Source organism: Strix aluco, chromosome 2 (genome assembly GCF_031877795.1).
Source record: "Strix aluco isolate bStrAlu1 chromosome 2, bStrAlu1.hap1, whole genome shotgun sequence".
Classification (NCBI taxonomy): domain Eukaryota; kingdom Metazoa; phylum Chordata; class Aves; order Strigiformes; family Strigidae; genus Strix; species Strix aluco.
The window spans coordinates 58378742-58397661 of NC_133932.1; the positions used below are offsets into that span (position 1 = coordinate 58378742).

General features: G+C 38.4%; 1 protein-coding gene across 1 annotated transcript in view; it reads left to right on the forward strand.

Annotated features, from left to right (window-relative positions):
* Positions 1-16615, forward strand: part of PUDP (pseudouridine 5'-phosphatase) — a 72788-nt gene extending 56173 nt beyond the window's left edge. The window contains exon 4 of the mRNA XM_074814895.1: positions 16207-16615. Within this exon, the coding sequence (XP_074670996.1) occupies positions 16207-16383 (177 nt within the window). The 3' untranslated portion in view covers positions 16384-16615. The remainder of the gene's footprint in view (positions 1-16206) is intronic.
* The last annotated feature ends 2305 nt before the right edge of the window (positions 16616-18920 follow it).

Below are 18920 nucleotides of genomic sequence, written 5' to 3' on the forward strand. Positions count from 1 at the left end.
TGTTCTGTGTTTAAAGATTTGAAGAGTGTACAGAAACCTGACACTTCTTCTAGTTTTAACACATGGCTAGGGAATTGCATAGCACAAAATACACATAGTAAATGTGGAGCTGTGGCCATCTTCTGTTTTCCCTTCCCCTCTCATCCATATTACCCAAATATGGGGGGGTATTTTACATCATCTGGGCAGAGGCCATCCTCCTTTCAGTATCGTGACCACCTTTAATTTAAACTCTTTCTCATTTCTGTGCCCCTATTTGATTTTGTTTGATGTAAGTTACTGGGACCAAAAATTTTTTTCAATAGAGGTAGTCACTGTAAAAGGTTGTTTTAGTTTCTCACTTTATGCTTTTTATATCTTTCTGTAAATAAGTTCATGAGTATTTCTTTCTGTTTCTCTTAAAATTTCTTTCTCTACAATGCCTTCCTTCTTGCTTCAAGGAGAAGAAAAGGGACAGATTGTTTAAGGAGAATCTGGATTTTCTGTTTATAGAGCAGTAAATGTTCTGAAATGAACTGCAGTTGTATATGTTGTAAAATTGCTTTTGTTTGACAGGTTAATAAATCTCAGTTGGAAGTCTGAATGACTAGAGGTATTAAAAGCTTCTGTTGCCTCACAAAAACAAACAAACCAACCACCTTTTTGCATTTCTTTATAAATAGAGCAAAGGGCTCAGTACTATTCCAGTTGACTGTGGCTCTCATTTTATTTGCAAATGCCTTTATGGGTCTTTGACACAGTTTGTATATTTTATTTTTTTTTTTTTTGTGGAGAGCATAAACAAAAATCACCTTAATTGGCAAAAAGTTAAAAATGCCATGGTTCTTCAAGAAGTGCACACGTCCGTCGTGCAGACAATGCAGTGCCAAACCTCCTGTTGACTTCATAAGCTTTTGCTAGTATCAATAAGTTTATGTATTTTATAGAACTTAAATCTGTGTTTTCAAACTTACATCTATGTTGATCTTGTGGATTCATCTGTTTTGTCACTTTCATGCACAGACACCTGAGACAAATTTACCCTATATTCCAACTGTGAGAACAGTTAACTAGGATATCTTTTGTTAAAAGGCTTGTGAAGCAGTATTGTAAAAGTATGTAGAGCTTGGCTGTTGATGTCATGATTAATTTTAAAAATGGAAAATTATTTGTTAGTTGTTTAGAAACAGATTTTTAGTGGAATGCGGAAGGACACTGGAATGAAAAAAAAAACAAAAATCTGTCTTAATTTTTCCTGTGTGCCTTCTTCAGATTCAGCAACACTTTCTGGGATGGAAGCAATTGGAGAAAACAATAGGAAACCAGGTACAAATATCAGTGGTACGCTGTACTGTGTCTGATACATAAATTCAGTCATGTCGGAGATACTTTAATATGTATCAGCAGTGTCACATGAAGTGCAGGATATGAATTGCAGCTTGTTTTGCTGAATCTGTTAGGAAGTTTAGCAAGGACCTCACCCACTGCATTTTCCAATTAGATATTGTTCAGACAGGCAAAGTGTCATTGCGTACATTTGAATTAGATTGAACATTTAATGACAATGAAATATCAGATAATGTAGAACTTAAGACTACTACCTTTCCAAAACATGTTTGATGCTGTGCTGGTGGTACTTTTATGTTGAATTGAAGAACAGTTTTAGAAGAACATCCTCGGGATTTTGTCCTGACAGAGTATAGTGGAAGTTGCCTTTTTCTTCCCAGCCCTTCCTGAGTTACTATTCTTGACATTTTACTACATTTGATGTTAGCTTTGTAGATGCATGGGTTTATATCTGTATAGAGATATATGCAGATACACATTTTAAACTATATATGCTACATATATGCATTTTGTATAGCAAATGTGTTGAATCCAGGAGTCCATTCGCAGCGAGGCTGCTACAGCTCCATGGCCCCAAATCCAGCCAGTAGCAAGGCTGAGAACATATTTCTAGTAGTCACACAAGCACACAGAGCGTATACGAGATGCATGTACACACATACACTTGCCAGTCCCACAGCACTCACACAAGCACAGAGAGCACCAACGGCCTCATTCTGTTCCCCTCTCTGGCTGATCAGGATGAAGGTCTGTTAGTGCAATATGTTAGTGCATACATATGTGCAATGAGGATCCCTCCAGCAGCTGGAATTAGGCACTCAGCTGGCCCTGGATCCCAGTCTCCCCAGTGGTTGGCACATGGAGGCATGAGCCCCAAGGCCACAGGCCCACTCGAGCCCTGGGTGAAGATCCTTCTTCCCTTCCACTTCTTCTCACCCACACCCACACAGTGGATGGTTTAGCCCATCCCATGGTCCTGGATCCTTGTGCTGCCCCCCCCACCTCCCACAGAGCGTCTCTCATGCACACACAGATGGGTCTCTGGGACAGCCCCAGACTCCATGGTCTCTCCAGCAGCTGGCCGTGGCTACCCTATGCCTAGCCTGTCCCTCCAGGAGCCAGTGCTGCCTGTTCTCTCTCCTGTAGAGACATTCCTGGCTCCCAGGCCGCTTCACCTACTTGCCAGCTAGTCCAGCATGCCCTTCACTAGCACTCTCATGCACTTGCACACCCACCCTCACCGCAGGTGCTGCACTGCAGCACATGGGCAGGTGCCATGGCAGGGCCGGCACTGAGACCTCCATGCACACATGCATGCACAGTAGTAAGCCCTTGCCCAGGAAAAACTGTCAGAAAAGGAGTTTAATTAGAGGAGATAGGGCTCGCTGTGCTGGCTGGCACAGGCGTGGCCAGGCATGCCAACTGATGGCCCCTGCCCACACCCCACCAGCCCATTCTGTCCCCCATTCTCACGGGGTGCCCTAACCCATGGAGCTTCTCCCACTGGCATGTCCGTGGGGGTCTGTCCCAGCACCAGAGCCCCTGGGGCACTCCTGTGGCACCAGGAGTGGCTGAGCCAGGGTCCTCCACTGCCCTCACAGTGTGCAAAGACAAGCACTTCTGTCACATAAACTAGCATGTGTGTGTATATGTGTGTGCATATATGTATGTATTTCTAGATATGAAAATGTACAGATCCCTCTCTGTAGAAATGTACTTGGCAATTTTAACTGCTAGTGCTCTATAGATGCTCTTTGGACTTATTAGTAATGTGAAGTTTAATAACCACAGAAGATTTGGAAGGAAAGATTCTTATTAATTAAAAACTGTTTACCTAAGCTGTGCTTCTTTTCTCCAAAGAGGGTAGTTAAGAAGGCACCCAGAGCAGGGAGAAAAACTTTTTTAGTTGATAAGAAAGTAGGAGAACACGTGGGAGTGCAGAACCTCAGCTGGCAGCCTGAAGCACTGCCACTGCTAAGCACAAAAACATCTGATGGGGAAAAGCATTTAGAGCGTGGTGAGCAACATCTTTGCTCTCCGTCTAGATGCAAGATGCTGGTAATCTGAAGAAGCTCAAAATGACAATTGTCATTCCATTTTGTAAGATTATCTTCCTGTTTCTTTTGGTAACAAAGTTAAAAGTTGTCATGGTTGAGATTATAATAACAGTAGTTGTAGATGGAGTAATTGTTTCTTTCTAGTTTTAACGCATTATCTCCTGATATTCCATAGAACTACTTGCTAAATTGCTACTTGTCAATAAGGAGACTTTTCTATGGCTTTGAAAGTATTATCTGCAGATGCAGGGTCAATGGAGAAAATAGAAGTTTTAGTGTCTTTTCTCACATTGTTTTCCTTGCTAGGACTAGAACTTACAAACTTTTAAAGAATACAAAACAGATGTGTTCAGCTACACCTTCAAGACCTGCAAACCCAGAACATGTATCTCCAAGACAATCTTTATGTATGGATGAGAAATTTCAGTCCTCACTCCTTAGACATGTTTGCCATCTGATTTACAAATTTTCTCTATTTAACAGAAACTTACCTGTATCTCACTAGTAGTTAAAATCAATTAGCAAAGTTTTTAAATAAAATAGAAAATGCTACAACTTCTAATCAGAAAAAAATGGGGGAAAAAATTACTTGACATATCTCCTGTATACTGAATCATGGTGTTTGAGATTTTCTTTTGCTTCTTCACCTGACAGCCTGTCCTCTTTTTCTTTTTTTTTTTTTTTTAGTTACAGCATATTTTACCTGGTAGCCAGAACATATCTTTCAGTGGATTGTGTGGCAGTGATACTTTGTCACCTTGACATACCTGCTGCAGTCTGGTTTCCCCAGGGAATCCTTATATACTGTCTGGGAGCTGAAGCTTCCAAGTTATCAGCAAAATGCAGCTCGTAGCACTCAGCTGCCTGTCAATTTATCCAGATTCTTGGCAATACCTGTGGCAGCATCTATTTCTGAACTGATCGTGTTGCTGTATTAGAGGCGGTTTCTTTCAGGTCATGTGTTGTGATGGTTAGAACAATGTAAAATCACTCCGCAATATGCCATGGTGGTCTTACTAATATATAAATACATGTAATTTGATTTTAAAAAGAAGCAAAGAGGAGTGGCCTGTGCATAGGCAGAGACGACTTAGTTTTTTTCCCAAAATAAGTACGTGTTATAAGCATGTTAACTCTCATTCAGGTGCTTGTTTGTAGTTGACTGCAAGCATTTGTAGAGAAGGCAATTTGCCTTTGACTTAACTGTGAAGGAATGTGTTTATATCAGTATTGGGGTGACTGAGACACTTCCTAATGGAGTGTTTTATATTCTCATCATAGGTTTTCTAATGGTCACTTTGCAATATGTTTTGTCTGTATTTTTTGCACATTTGTCATTCAAACCTTTAAATTTAGAAGTTCTATTACAATGCCATCTGTCTCTGCACCAGTGAGTGTGGCTGCACACTTTTGAAAAGGAAAGAAAAGCATACTCTCAGAAAAAAAGATAATTATGACGGCTGGTGGACACCAAGTTGACCATGAGCCAGCAATGTGCCATTGCAACAAAGGTGGCTGATGATGAGGAGTGTTGCTAGCATGTTGAGGGAGGGTTGATCCTGCCCCTCTACTCAGCACTGGTGAGGCCATACCTGGAGTACTGTGTCCAGTTCGGGGCTCCCCAGTACAGGACACATACGGAAGTACTGGAAGGGACTCCAGCAAAGGGCCACAGAGATGATTAAGAGGCTGGAGCGTCTCTCATATGAGGAAAGGCTGAGCAAGCTGGGACTTTTTAGCCTGGAGAAGAGAAGGCTCAGAGGGGATCTTATTAATGTATATAAATACCTGAAGGGGGTGTGCAAAGAGGACAGAGCCAGTCTCTTTTCAGTGGGGTCCAGTGACAGAACCAGAGGCAGTGGACACAAACTGAAACTCAGGAGATTCCCTTTGAGTATCAGGAACCACTTTTTTACCATGAGGGTGACCATGCACTGGCACAGGTTGCCCAGAGAGGTGGTGATGTCTCCCTTCTTGGAGGTATTCCAACACTGTCTGGACATGGTCCTAGTCAACTGACTGTAGAGGTCCCTGCTTGAGCAGGGGGGTGGACCAGGTGACCTCTAGAGGTCCCTTCCAGCCTCAGTCATCCCAGGATCCTGTGATTCTGTGAGTCCATATGAGATCTATGTAGCATTTTCTTATTTTCTGTGTGAGCGTGTATGTATATTATGTGTGGGCATCTGTAATCCATAACATAGTGACACAGTAACATGGCAGCAAGCTTTAGAGTAACAATTCCAACAGTTACAGAGAAAGGGACACATTTAGTTTCAGTGGGAAATCAACCCTCATCCTTTTTCCAAAGACTCACAGAAACTGTTGAAGGTCAGTAAATGCAGGATACTTCAGATCAGTGGATTTGTTAGATAAGTGGTGATTCTTACTTTTAATAGAAAATCATTATTGTGTTGGATGAGCAAGTAGTTTTCACTTAAGCATATGGCCTGTTGCAGTGGTTTGAGGACTTTGCCCATGAGAGGTCGATTTACAGGCAGATAAGTGGTAGTTTTCCTTTTAAATTAGTCTGCCATCTGTCAGCTTTATACCCTGTTGACATCTGGATATTATTTCTGATTGAAATATATAGATGAGAAGTTTTTTAAGTAAAAAATATATTAATAAAAAGCTGATGAGAACCCAGATAATGATAAACTTGTTTCTTTGAAGAACTAAGTACCCAAAAGAAGTTACTCATGGCAGAAATTGCGTGACAAGCGTAGTTAGTAGTTGCTGATACCATGGCTGGTATTCCCAAACTAATGTTAATGTTAAGCCAGTGTCATGGCTGTGTTAGTTACTAATCTAATATATTAAAGTGGATAAGCCTTAGTTCTACAAAGAGATTATCTGTATAGAGATCATATATACACCATATATTTATAGACATGCATGCATACACAGAGTTAAATAAACATGTTTTTCTATTTTTGTTCATTGTTTACTCTGAAACGTTCACTTACATCTTACACCCCTTCTTTCTTTCACTGAAAGTGACCTGTTATTTTGCTTGTAAGCACGCTCGAGTCAAAATAAGAACTAATAGCCTTTGGTTGAGGTGACTAGTAGCATTCTATTATCTGGTAGAGCTGGTCTGCTAGAAAACTAAGCACAGAATATCTGTGGATCATCAATGTATTTTAAGAAAAAGTGTTTCCATGCAGTATTTTAAATAGCCTGATGATATTATTAGGGGAATTTTGACAGAAGTGTTTTGAAATATATTGCAACAGGAGATTAAGACTTAAATAATTTTCTACATGTGAATTAATTTTAAGAGTGTATTAATTTTCATATTTATAGAAATACTTGAACTTCGAGTTTACAGTGGAAAGAAATTTTTTAGAGGAGTAGTCTGTTTTAATGATTGATACACATAAAACTGCTTGATATTCACTGGCTTTCCATCTTACAGTTTTCATAGCTTGAAATAACTGGGTAATTACCTAAAATAAACAAAGCAAGCTGATAAAAACAAGCTAGAGATGAACGTGAAATTATTTCTTTACTGAACTCTTAAAAAAATAATTTTGACATTTTCTTTTTAACTTTCCTCTTATTCTTAGTAGATTGTTTTACCAATAATAATTGTATTGATCTAGTAGATCTTGCTGTGAATTTAAAGTTAATCCCTCATTCAGGGTTAGGAGAGTGCTCTCCATTGAATTAATTATTTCTCATATTAAATAGTTCAAAAGGGGTATTTCATACATTGTATATGTAGAAATATGGTGTTTATTATTAATTCTGTTACTTTCAGTGGTAGATTTAATGTTCTTTAGAAATACTGTATTTAGCATACAGAAATACTTTCTCAGGTAGAGGAAATGTAAGAAATTTTGAGTTCTGAGCTCTGTTTGCCTGCACAGTCAAAGCAACTTTGCCAACTAAGAGGCTGAGAAATCATCTTCTGAAAGCATGAGGGCAATTACTTAAATAGATATGATTATCGATGTAATGAGGCATTTCATTTCAGATATGATATTTTTAGATTGCTATAGCAAAATAAATTTTGAAATTGGGACACTCATAATCATAATGCCATGCCCACAGTTGGGCTTGTGTTGCAAGAGCAGGTTCTGCAAAACTTTGCACAGACATTTTGTGGTTTTACACATACGATCTGCTTTAGGCAAATGCAAGGCATGCCAGGAGTAAGACTGTAGTTTGAAGGGATGAACCCCTCTATGATTTAAACACTGCCCAAAAAGGTGGATTTATATTCCTCTTCAGTCTTCCAGTTCACTCCCAGCTGTTACGTGGTTCTTCTCCAGTTTAGGAGGAGAACATAGGAGAATAGTTTTCTATCAGGGTAGAGACTTGATTCACAGAAGGGCACACAAACACAACCAGGAGACAGATGGAAGTGTACACTCGTTAACAGGAGATTAAAGAAAGAGAAGGAGGAAACAACCTTTCATTGGGAGCAAACCATTAGTTTGGCTCAGCTACCTCGTAGGAACAGGTTAGGAGCCTGATTAGGAGAAAATTGTCTAATATGGTAACTTTTGCTTTTTTTCTTAAACATGTACATGGAATTTAATCTAATGGCATATGAGGAAATACATTAAATTGAAGCATATATTATCCTTGCATAGATGTAACAGACTAATTTTATAACAGTTACTGTTAATACTGTTGCTATTTTACAAGTTCATATTTTAGTGGAAATAGTACTTTGAATATCAGTGAGTTCAAAAGAAAGCATTGAAGTAATTGTCTTTCAGCAAACCTACCCCAGAATGACTCAGAGTCAAACCTTGTACTATTGTATTTCAAAATCTGAAGCTTTACAGGTTTGTATCTCTTTATGATGTTAAATTTATTTCGTTTTTCAAAATAGTGTGTTTCTTTAAGATCCTAATGGTTCTTCCTAGTGCTGATTATCTTAAGCTTATTCCTCCTCTTTTGTTCTTCAATGTCTTTAACCTTCTTATGAGGTGTAACTTTCTCCAAGATACTACATTTTTAAAAGATTTTAGTTGTTCTTAGTTTTTCTTTGTACTGGAGTAAAACCAGCTTTTAATTTCCTGCTTTCATTCTCTTGCTTTTTGTGAAAATGTCATAAGAAATGGTTTATTTTTTCTTCTAAAAGTTATAAAAGCCAAATTCCAACAGAAGGTCTTTAAATTCAGTTCAGGTGTTTACCCAAATTGAACAAATTAGGAGTTAATATTTTTCCAACTTACTTTTGTATTTTGTTGCCCACCTTCCTCTTAGAAAAATCTGTATTGAGAACCGAGAATTGCCATTTTTAATATAGGTATTTGCTTCCTGTAATTGAAATATGTAGAAAGTTATATTTAGAATTCTGTTTTGTTCATTTTAAAGTTGCTAGTTCGTGGCTTCATGCTTCGAGTTTTATGCTACTAATCTTAAATATTCTCTAAAAGATAACTTTCAGCTGTTTGAAGTTTGAAAGAAAACCACTTTTCTTCCTGATCATGAAGAATTAAAGTGTAACACAGCTACATCTTACCAAGTCACTCCAGACCAGTGACACTATGTCGTGTACGGTTCAATGAGAAGCTTGTACTGAATAGAAAAAAAGACCTTTTCCATGACTTTTTTTCACTTCCAATGAAAAATCTGTTTAAAGGTGAATGCCTCTTCTCACCCTTTCTTTCCTTCTTTACTGAAAAAATTAGGAAATTACTTTATGGCTGAAGGATATGTGGGTTGTTATTAACACTTCTGTCAAAGATTATGCAATAATTAAGATGATGTTTAGATCAGATTAAGGTACATTTCAGTATACAGGCTGGTCTTTCTGTGCGGGGAAATGACATTGGTCAAGGAGACATTATAGAACAAAAAGAAACAATCAATTGTGCCACTTGAAAAAATTACATTGCTCCATGAGAATCAGCTGCCTTCTGCAGCACCTGCTGAGTTGGTTATAGGCAAGTGGTGTCCAGTTACACAAAAAAGACAAGGTACTTGCCATCCTTATCCTGCTGTGCTGCACCTGCAACTTTGTAGACATTCCCTGTGGCAAAAAGGTCATTGCATTTATAAAGGAAATACTTTTCATATCTACTTCCAGTTTCAGTTTGAGATTTAGAATTTAGATTCACCAAAACAGCTCCTCCTTTGGATGTATCTGGTTCATATCTCTGATGTGTTTGCTCATGAGATGAGCCCAGCCTCTTCTCCAAGGTGCAAAGTGATCATGCAATAAGCAACAGGCACAAGCTGGAACACAAGAAACTCCTGCTAGATGCTCAGAAAACCATTTTCACCGTAGGGGTGGTGAAATACAGGAACAGGTTGCCCAGGAGGTATGTGGAATCTGCATCCTTGAAGATACTCAAAGCTCCCTGGTCAAGATCCTGATCAGCCTGCTCTTGCTGGATATGCATTGAGTAGGGGTGTTTCTAAATGGCCTGCAGCAATCCCTTCCAGTGTAAATTATGCTATGGTTCTGAGCTCTGTGTGCAAGGTTCAGTTACTTGAATGTGTTGTGTATTACATGTCAAGAAAGTCAGTGGTTTTAGTAAAGGGACTTCTGTATGGAAGAGAAGGCAGCACAAATTAATTATTACATTGCACGGAATTCCTTTTTAGGCCAGTTTTAGAGATAAGTGACATAAAAAACCAGCATGTTACGCACTGTGAGTAGACTAAGTAGAGAGCATCTTGAGTATTTGCCTTGTGTTCTCTCTAAAGGAACAATACTCTTCTATGGCTAATCCAAGCTGCAGTTGATTGAGTTAGATTTCTGCTGCCGGGATAATTGGACACTGTTTCAGAAATGCCTGGGAATTTCTTGAGGCCTGTAACACAAGTTGCCATACAAAGTTCCCAGTGTGCTGTCCTCTAAACACACAGTCCTCTGTGAAAAGAGTGCTCCAGCCATCCGGAATGATCAGAGTAACCCGGCATGTAAATGTGACCTTCTCCCTGCCTCACAGAGCCGCTGTGTCTGGGTCCGACTGTCACTCACAGAAGCACTTTCTTTCACTTGATTGAGTCTTGAAAACAAGCAAGAAATTTAAAATTTCTCCTCCTCCTTCCCCATCCAAACCATTTTACTCCTTCTGGCCCACCTTAAGGTAATGTCTTGTGAACCAGTTTGTAAAAGTAACTGCTGGTGTGAGCTGAAATGTAAAGTGGCATTTATGCAAGAGCTGGAAATGCAGAGCGATCTAATTATGTGCAGATGTAACACGCTTCCTTTTTTAAATTTTTTTTTAAATTATGCTAATGATTTCTGGTTTTATCTTATCGATCTTCTGGTAAATAATTTGATTCTTGTACTGGTCTGCAACATACTTCTATTAGTGAGTTAATAAAAATCTAAATTAAAAAAAGCATATGTGCCTATAATTTTCAATATGAATCATTGAATCATAAAGAATGGTGGCTGGTAGGTAGTATTCTGGATATTCTGGTGCTTACTTCATTTGATTATAAGTTTCGAGGTTGTTTGTTCATTTGTTATAGCATTTAAAAACGTCTTGGCTTACTCCTCATTTTCCTTTATGGAACTAAATCGTGGGTCTGTAAACTGCATGACTTTCTTAACAGAATCATTAAATATGATGTTTATCCCTGGCTAGTCAAATTGACATATGTCCTTAAAATAAAATGGAGTGTAATTCATTATTGCTACCGACTATTTCTGGGAAGAGTGTAAGTCCAAAGATTGCGAGAGAAACATTAATCGAGTTATTTCATTATTGTTTTTTGTTAATTCTTCAGAGAGTTAACACAGTGGGAGGCCAAAATTGCAAATACTGTAACTGTTTAAAATGCATTTATTCAATACTGTTTAAGTAACTCTGGTGGTAAATGGATCACCCAGAAATACATTTTCCCCTTGTTCCTAGATACTTTGTATATCAAAGCACAGGAAAAAAGAAAACACAGGTTACCTAAAAAGTAGTCCAGCATCTGTGTTACAACACATTACTGAAGTTGTTGGTGTTTCCTCTCTTTTTGTGAATTTCTACCACCTCCCATAAATGATAAACAGCATCTTTTCAGCATCTCAACATTTCGTTTAAGATATAGGTGGGTCTGTGTTGTATTCTGAATTGCATTATGGTTCTTGAAAACTCTTGGGTCACTCACAGTAACACAGTTGGTCAGTAGTAGAATTATTTTGAAAATCTGAAAAAAATTGAGTCAGCAAGGAAAAAGAGAGAAAAGTTGTTGAACAAAATAAAAACCATGATTGCAGTAGTAGTATCTTTCAGACTGATCATTTGTTTCTTAAATATTACTTAGTTTTGAATTATGACCATAGAATATGAGCTAGTTTTTCACAATGAGGAAAGTAAAAATACTTTTGGAAGTGAACAATCAACAAATTACTTGTAGAAATTAAAGGCCTGACTGCCTTCTGGTTCACAGAGATGAACAATGTTATTCTGAAATCAATGTGAGCTGACTGCACTTGGTGGATTTCTTCCTGCAGCCTGTTTTGGGACTCACTTTGATGCCCATTGAAATCAGTGGGGATTCTTTCAGTGATATGATAGAACTTGAATTGGGCCTTAAATGCTTATAGAAGACTCATTGTGCGTGTATAAGTAATTTAATGTGTAAGGTTACCAAATGTTTCCAGAGTGCAAATTTTACAAATAACACATCATGCTTTTGACCAGTTGATTTGATCATGAAGGAGAAAAATCAATGATAAATAAAGCAGTTACAGAATATGCAGTCCATAAGAAGCCCCAAACATAATATGTCACATACTGATACCAAATGTTTCTGTGTCATTTGAGGACAGAAAATTCAATAATCTTCTACTGTCTCTTCTCACAAGGCACAGAAAGAGATTGGTCCTGTTCAGAAGTTGGAGAATGAACATAGGAGTAACCTCTCAGAGGTCTTACCGGGTTTTTTTTGAAACTGCGATTTGAAACCTCAGAATTCCACTGTTTTTCCTTTTTCTTTATTCAGCAGGAGGGAGGAATAAAATTAATTATTATTATTTATTTTTTAACCACTTTTGTCCCCAGAATGCCTTTTGATTTTTAGTTGTTTTGTGGGTTTAAGTCAGAGTACATACATGCAGTGGTTTTGCGAGTTTTATGCATGGTGGGAGAGTCATTCTGTCAGTAGTTCCTCAGGCAGGGTTGTTTTAACTTAGTTCTGTGTAAGACTCAATAGGACTGAAGTTGTTTTAAGTGTATTTTGCCCAGTGAGAGACTTAACCATGAGACTTAGCCTCAACTTCACTTTGAACAGACCATAAGGTAAATGTTACAGTGATAACAGGAAAAAAATGAAAACTGAAGTTTAATATGTTCTCATTAATTCCATAGTAGCTGTTTCCCATGGAGCATATGGGGAATAGAATGTAAAAATAATAATATATTAAAAGAAAATGTTTAGGGAAGAAAAGGAAGGAGTTAACAAATACTCGGTTCCTTTTCTTCTCACTCTTTTTATCAAAGGGAACTAAATACTTGATACTCTTACCAGTAAGACTCTGGTCCAGAGACAGAGTGCAAAAATGTGTGATTTAGTCCCCATGTCTGCAGATGTTTTCACTGAGATTAAGGGCCTAAGCAGACCAGACCAGAACCAGCAAATGGAAGATTTTTCTAATACAATATGAAATAATTTGAGGTTATATTTACCCATTTTAAAGATGATGAAAATTTTCTTTTCATTCTTTCTTTCTAGAACAATAGATGGTAGTGTTTAATTTGCAGACAAGGTCTATGTGTATAAATTATGCCACCTTTAGTCTCATCCTTCATTCTGTTTTAGAGTTGATACAGTAGTATCATACATGGTCAAGGATATTTGTTCGATAAGCACTCCCCGTGCATATATATTATCTTCACAAGTTTTTCAAAATTTTAATTTCAAAACTGATTTTAATCTTTTATCCTTCCAGACTTATTGGTTGTCACTGTTAGCAATAACACTTACGGATATCCCTGTTAGTTACGTAAATATTCCATCCAGACATTTACAGTATGTAAGTTGGAGAGGGCCTGCTGTACATACCAAGGGCCTAACTCTCTTTTCTTACATTCTTAAATTTCATGTAGGAAAATGAGGTAATGAGGTGCTGCAGTGATTTTATTATTTCTTCCTTTGGTTCAGTGATTAATTATTCCTTTTCTAGATTCAGAGAGTGAAATATAAATTAGTATGCTTTACTACTTTACTTTTTTAAGCATCTAGTTCATTCCAAAGTGAAAACTGTCCTATATTAGTATGACCTTTTGAGAGATCTCATAGCAGTAGTATTGATCAATGACACAAGTTTTAGAAATAATGCAGAGAAGCAGCCAGAATCTCAGCTGAAGTCTGTATAAATCTCATCTGTCTCTCTTAGTTGGAGTGATGCTGATGTTGCAATACTTATGCAAAATGGGGAAGAACTTGGCTGCTTTCATATCTCTAAATTTAGTATGTGGGTGGGCCAGGACAGTGAACAGTTTATAACATCTCTGTGCAGCAAAGTTAATAAATCCATTTTGTGTGTGAACCTCTGTAAACCTTTCGTCATCCATTAAGAATGTTGCTGTGCTGTTGACAGTAAGTGTCAGTAGCAAGAAAGACTGGAGGAAAACCTAATACACTTATTTCCTGTAACATTAAAGCCACTGTAATTATGGGTGGCTTCCCTGGCTTCTTTGGTAATTAAGAGTTTTAATTGCTTCTAGTTCCAGGGAATTAGTTAAGCTTTTCATTATGCATATTGCCTTCCATAAGCATCGGCTCCTCTCATACAGTAAGCTTAGTGACATCATGGAAGTCAATTAGGTCTTTCAAGACAGAGCAATGAAGTACATTTCTTTGTATGGGCTGGATTAGAAAAGGTTTCTGAAAGGCCTTGATAATGCTGTTCTGTGCAACATTTAAGCTTACTTTTCAAAAGGCAAAGCCTGTCAGAGTTTCATTTACTGCCCTCAGAGTCCTCAGGGTCATAAACTAAGGTATTATTAGAACAAAATCTATAGGCAGACCATGCTTCTGTTCTAATAGCAATTGTGCCAAGCTTTGCAGGAACGTCTGGTTACATATTTGTAGTTAGTAATGGTGATAATGGTCAACATTTGAAAATATCACATTGTTCAAACTGGAATTCAGTGACTGTAAAAAGGAAAAGAGCACAAAAGAGATTGGTGTGATTCTGTTGGCTCACTTAAAATCATTAATTAAGTTTTACTTTGTTACATGCAAGGTAGAAGGTACCTCTTACCTTCTCTTGGCAGACTCCAATTGTTTGCTGGCATGTTGACGGGCAAGAATCAATATTCTAAAAAGAAAGGCAGAAAGGGTTCATTCCCTCTTCCTCTTCCACAGTCTCTGATACAGATGGGTGTATATAGTACAGACATTTATTACATTTTGCAAAAATGTTTTCTTTGAACATAATAACATTTTTGCAGGTTGCAGCTTGGTTCTCTTAGAGCACAACCAGAACAAACATTGTGCGTCCCTAATCTCCCCTGGTGAAATAGCTGTGTGTTAGAGAGCCTAAAAGATACCAGTGTGCTGTTCTATGTTCTCCCAGTGTGTCATATCTGGATTCAGTCAAATGTTAAACTAAGTTTAGCAAATCATTACTCTTACCCATTCTGTATTAGTTGCCACAATCTATTGCATTGTGAAGAAAAGGATAAGAAAATCCATCCTGGGTATGTAGGAGGGAATTTTGTGGATCGATAATGACTGTAGAGAAGGGCTTAATGCGTGAGAGAGAAATATGTGATAAGGCACAGTTGCACTGTCTGAAGGCTGTGGGGAAGATTGCACTAACCATCCCAACATCTGTGTTGAATTACTGAAATTACTTGTGACAGTAATTTTGGTATTAGTAGTAATAGCAGTGCTAATAATATTGATAATAAATGCAGTCTGAATTGCAGAAGTGTTAAAAGCCACTTGTAAGTGTAGGTCAGAATTTTTCAAATGGTTGGGTGCCAAAGATTGCTTTGGATTGTCCGTGACCAAAAGTTCAAACTCAAGATTCAGTAATGTCAGGAAGAGATGCTTCATTATATACATTCTGGAATGAACTCCAGAAACATTATCTTTTATTATATAAAAGTTCAGACTAGATTATTTTTTTGTGTATTTATTTATCTTATATGTTTATTGTTCAAATTCTGATGTTAAATTACAAAATACACATAAATAATGTATTGATTATTTTTAACAACTTTGCTTCCAAACTGTGATCTTGAATGATTGTGACTATTGTAAGACATAGAACTTTTACCTGACTAAACTGTCTCTTCTCTAAAAATAACCTTCCAGTATAATTGCTGATTTTCCTTGTCACCGTTGCTTTGGAAGAATTAAGCAAATGGAGCATGAATTCGACAGCACTTCTGATAAGTGATTTCCATCTTACTCTCCACTCATCCAAAGTTCTAATATTGACCTGGCTAGTGTAGTCTTCCCCCTCTTATGTATGTAGGAAAAGCCACACCTGTAAGTGAAAGCACTGCTTTTGCATTTTGCAGGTTGTAAAGTTGCTTGAACAGTTAAATTGCCTGCTTACAAAGGTATTGAAGAATTTGCTTAACTTTACTTTAAGCTTGTGCTTAAACTCATCGCTATATAAAACAAATCACTTAGGAACATCTGGATAACCAGTTGCTGGGATTTAAATATGCGTGTTGATGTTTTTTTTAATTGAAATGAATTTAAGGTTAATTAACATGCAGATGTTTGAATTGAGATGTTTGCCCTTGTTCTGATTAGGGGTGTGTAAACCAGGAATTGAATTTAACTTTCCCACTAGTTTTATTCAGGATCATTCTTTTTTTAAAAACAAAAGATTAAAAGTTCATAGTAACATTATTCTTTAATTTTTTCCTCTTACCTCCTTTTTTCTCAGTGTCTTGTGTTTGAAGATGCACCACTTGGAGTCAAAGGAGCCCTGGCAGCAGGAATGCAAGTGGTTATGATTCCGGATGAAAAATTACATCCAGATCTTAAAAAGGAGGCAACACTACTGCTGAACTCCATGGAAGATTTCAAACCAGAACTGTTTGGTTTACCAGCATATGATTAATGCCTAATGTCTGTGAACATGCACTTGACGGGAAATCGGGAAAGTGGAATGTAATTCTGTTACGATTGTATGATTGGTTTGCATCTTTTCCTCCCTTTCTCAAAACTAGAGCACAAAAATCCTGTTAACACCAAGTCTTCCACACAATACCTTTGAAAGTTGACTAGAATGTTTATGATTTGTCCTCGTGATAAATGGTAAATTAAAGCAGCATTTCATCCTGTGAAGTGAATCCAGCCTTGTTCCCTGCACATCATAATTTTTTTTTTCTGCACATCATAATGTTTGGTGGCCAGCTGCCCACCAAAGCCATTCTGTCACTCCCCCCATCAGCTGGACAGGGGAGAGAAAATATAACGAAAGGCTCATGGGTCAAGATAAGCACAGGGTGAGATCACTCACCAATTACCATCATAGGCAAAACAGACTCGACTTGGGAAAATTAGTTTATTAACAATCAAATGAGAGTAGGGTAATGAGAAATAAAACCAAATCTTAAAACACCTTCTCCCCCCCCTCCCTTCTTTCTGGGCTTAACTTTACTCCCAATTTTCTGTCTCCTCCCCCTCAGTGGTGCAGGAGGTTGGGGAATGGGAGTTGTAGTTAGTTCATCACATGTCTTTGCCGCTCCTTCCTCCTCAGGGGGAGGACTCCTCACACTCTTCCCCTCCTCCAGCGTGGGGTCCCTCCCATGGGAGAGTGTCCTCCACAATCTTCTCCAATGTGAGTCCTTCCCACAGGCTGCAGCTCTTCACAAACTGTTCCAGTGTGGGTCCCCCATGGGGTCACAAGTCCTGACAGCAAACCTGCTCCAGCGTGGGCTCCTCTCCCCAGGGGTCTACAGGTCCTGCCAGGAGCCTGTTCCAGTGCAGGCTTCCCACAGGGAACGTCCACGTGCTCCAGCATGGGGTCCTCCACGGGCTGCAGGTGGAGATCTGCTCCATCATGGACCTCCATGGGTGCAGGGGCACAGCCTGCCCTGCCATGGGCTGCACCACGGGCTGCAGGGGAATCTCTGCTCCAGCACCTGGAGCACCTCCTTCCCCTCCTTCTTCACTGACCTTGGTGTCTGCAGAGTTGTTGCTCTCACATATACTCACTCCTCTCTCCAGCTGCAATAGTGCAGTTTTCTTTTTCCCTTTCTTAAATATGTTATCCCAGAGGCGCTACCACCATCACTGATGGGCTTGGCCTTGGCCAGCACTGGGTCTGTCTTGGCCCCGGCTGGCATTGGCTCTGTCAGACATTGGGGAAGCTTCTAGCAGCTTCCCACAGAAGCCACCCCTCTAGCCCTCCCGCTACCCAAACCTTGCCACACAACCCCAATACGTCTGGGAATATTATGAAACTATTTAGACAATTTATGTAACTACATTGGAAGCTTCTTGTTCTGTTTCCACTTGAATGACTTTCTGTTTAGACCTTAACCAGAAATCTGTTCTGGGTTGGCTTTTATCCCATTACATTTTTTTTGATACAGTTATCACTATCAGCATGTTTATCCATTTCCTTATCCTGTACTTGCCCATCTATTCCCCTTTGCATCATGTTGTAAATTTTTTTTTCAGTTATTTGAAGGAGTTTTGCTATACTTTCTATGTTTTCTTATTTTGTTTTCTTCTTGGGGGTTGAATGAGATGAATTCCAGAGGTCCCTTACAAGTTCCATTATTCTCTAATTATGTCATTATCTTTTTTGGCATGGTGATCACCTGCTAGGAGCTATACAAGATTATGTGATCCTACAGTTCAATCAAAATGCTTTGCATCTTTCTTCTTTCATTTCCTTGTATTCCTCTCATTTTCCATGTTGCTGTGTAGCCTTCCCTTTCATTCTTGTGAAATGTATCCATCCTGTCTCCTTTCTTCAATTCTGACAAAGTTATGGCCTTAACTCCTTTGTATCCAAATAGCTTTCTGTAGGCCATCTTTACCTTTCCAATCTTACCTCTTTCTTGAGCCCTTTTTTTGCAAAGCTCCCTGCAGGGAGTTTTGCTATCTATTTTTAAAATGCAGAAATTGTAGTTTAGGTTTATTGAAATACTTAAAATTTATTTTCCTGGCTACCATAATTTCCACAAAATGTCCTTCTTACTTCCACCTGTTTCTGGCGCCTTGTCAGGACAAAGGTCAGAGTCTCTACCTACACCCTTCAGTGTAGGTATTTTGCATATTATGTTATTTCTTTAGGCCCATGGATATTGCAATCATTAGTGTTTGTACAGTGACAACTCATCCCATCCAATATGAATTCCATTTCTGGTCTTCCCAGACAAGATAACAGACATTTTGCTGTATAATTCCTCCTTTGACTTGTATTACATAACACGAAGTGTTACTGTAGAGCAATAATTCTGAGCTTTCAAGTGTAAAACAGGTGTCTGTTGGGATCCCCTTCATTCATAATTACTGAATTCCAACAGGGAACTTACTAGGTAGAACAAGCTTTAATAAGCTGTAATTAGTAACTTTTTCAAAGTTTTGCATATATTTAATTTAACAGGGGAGTTTTACAAAAAGTGAAGATGAAGCATGTCT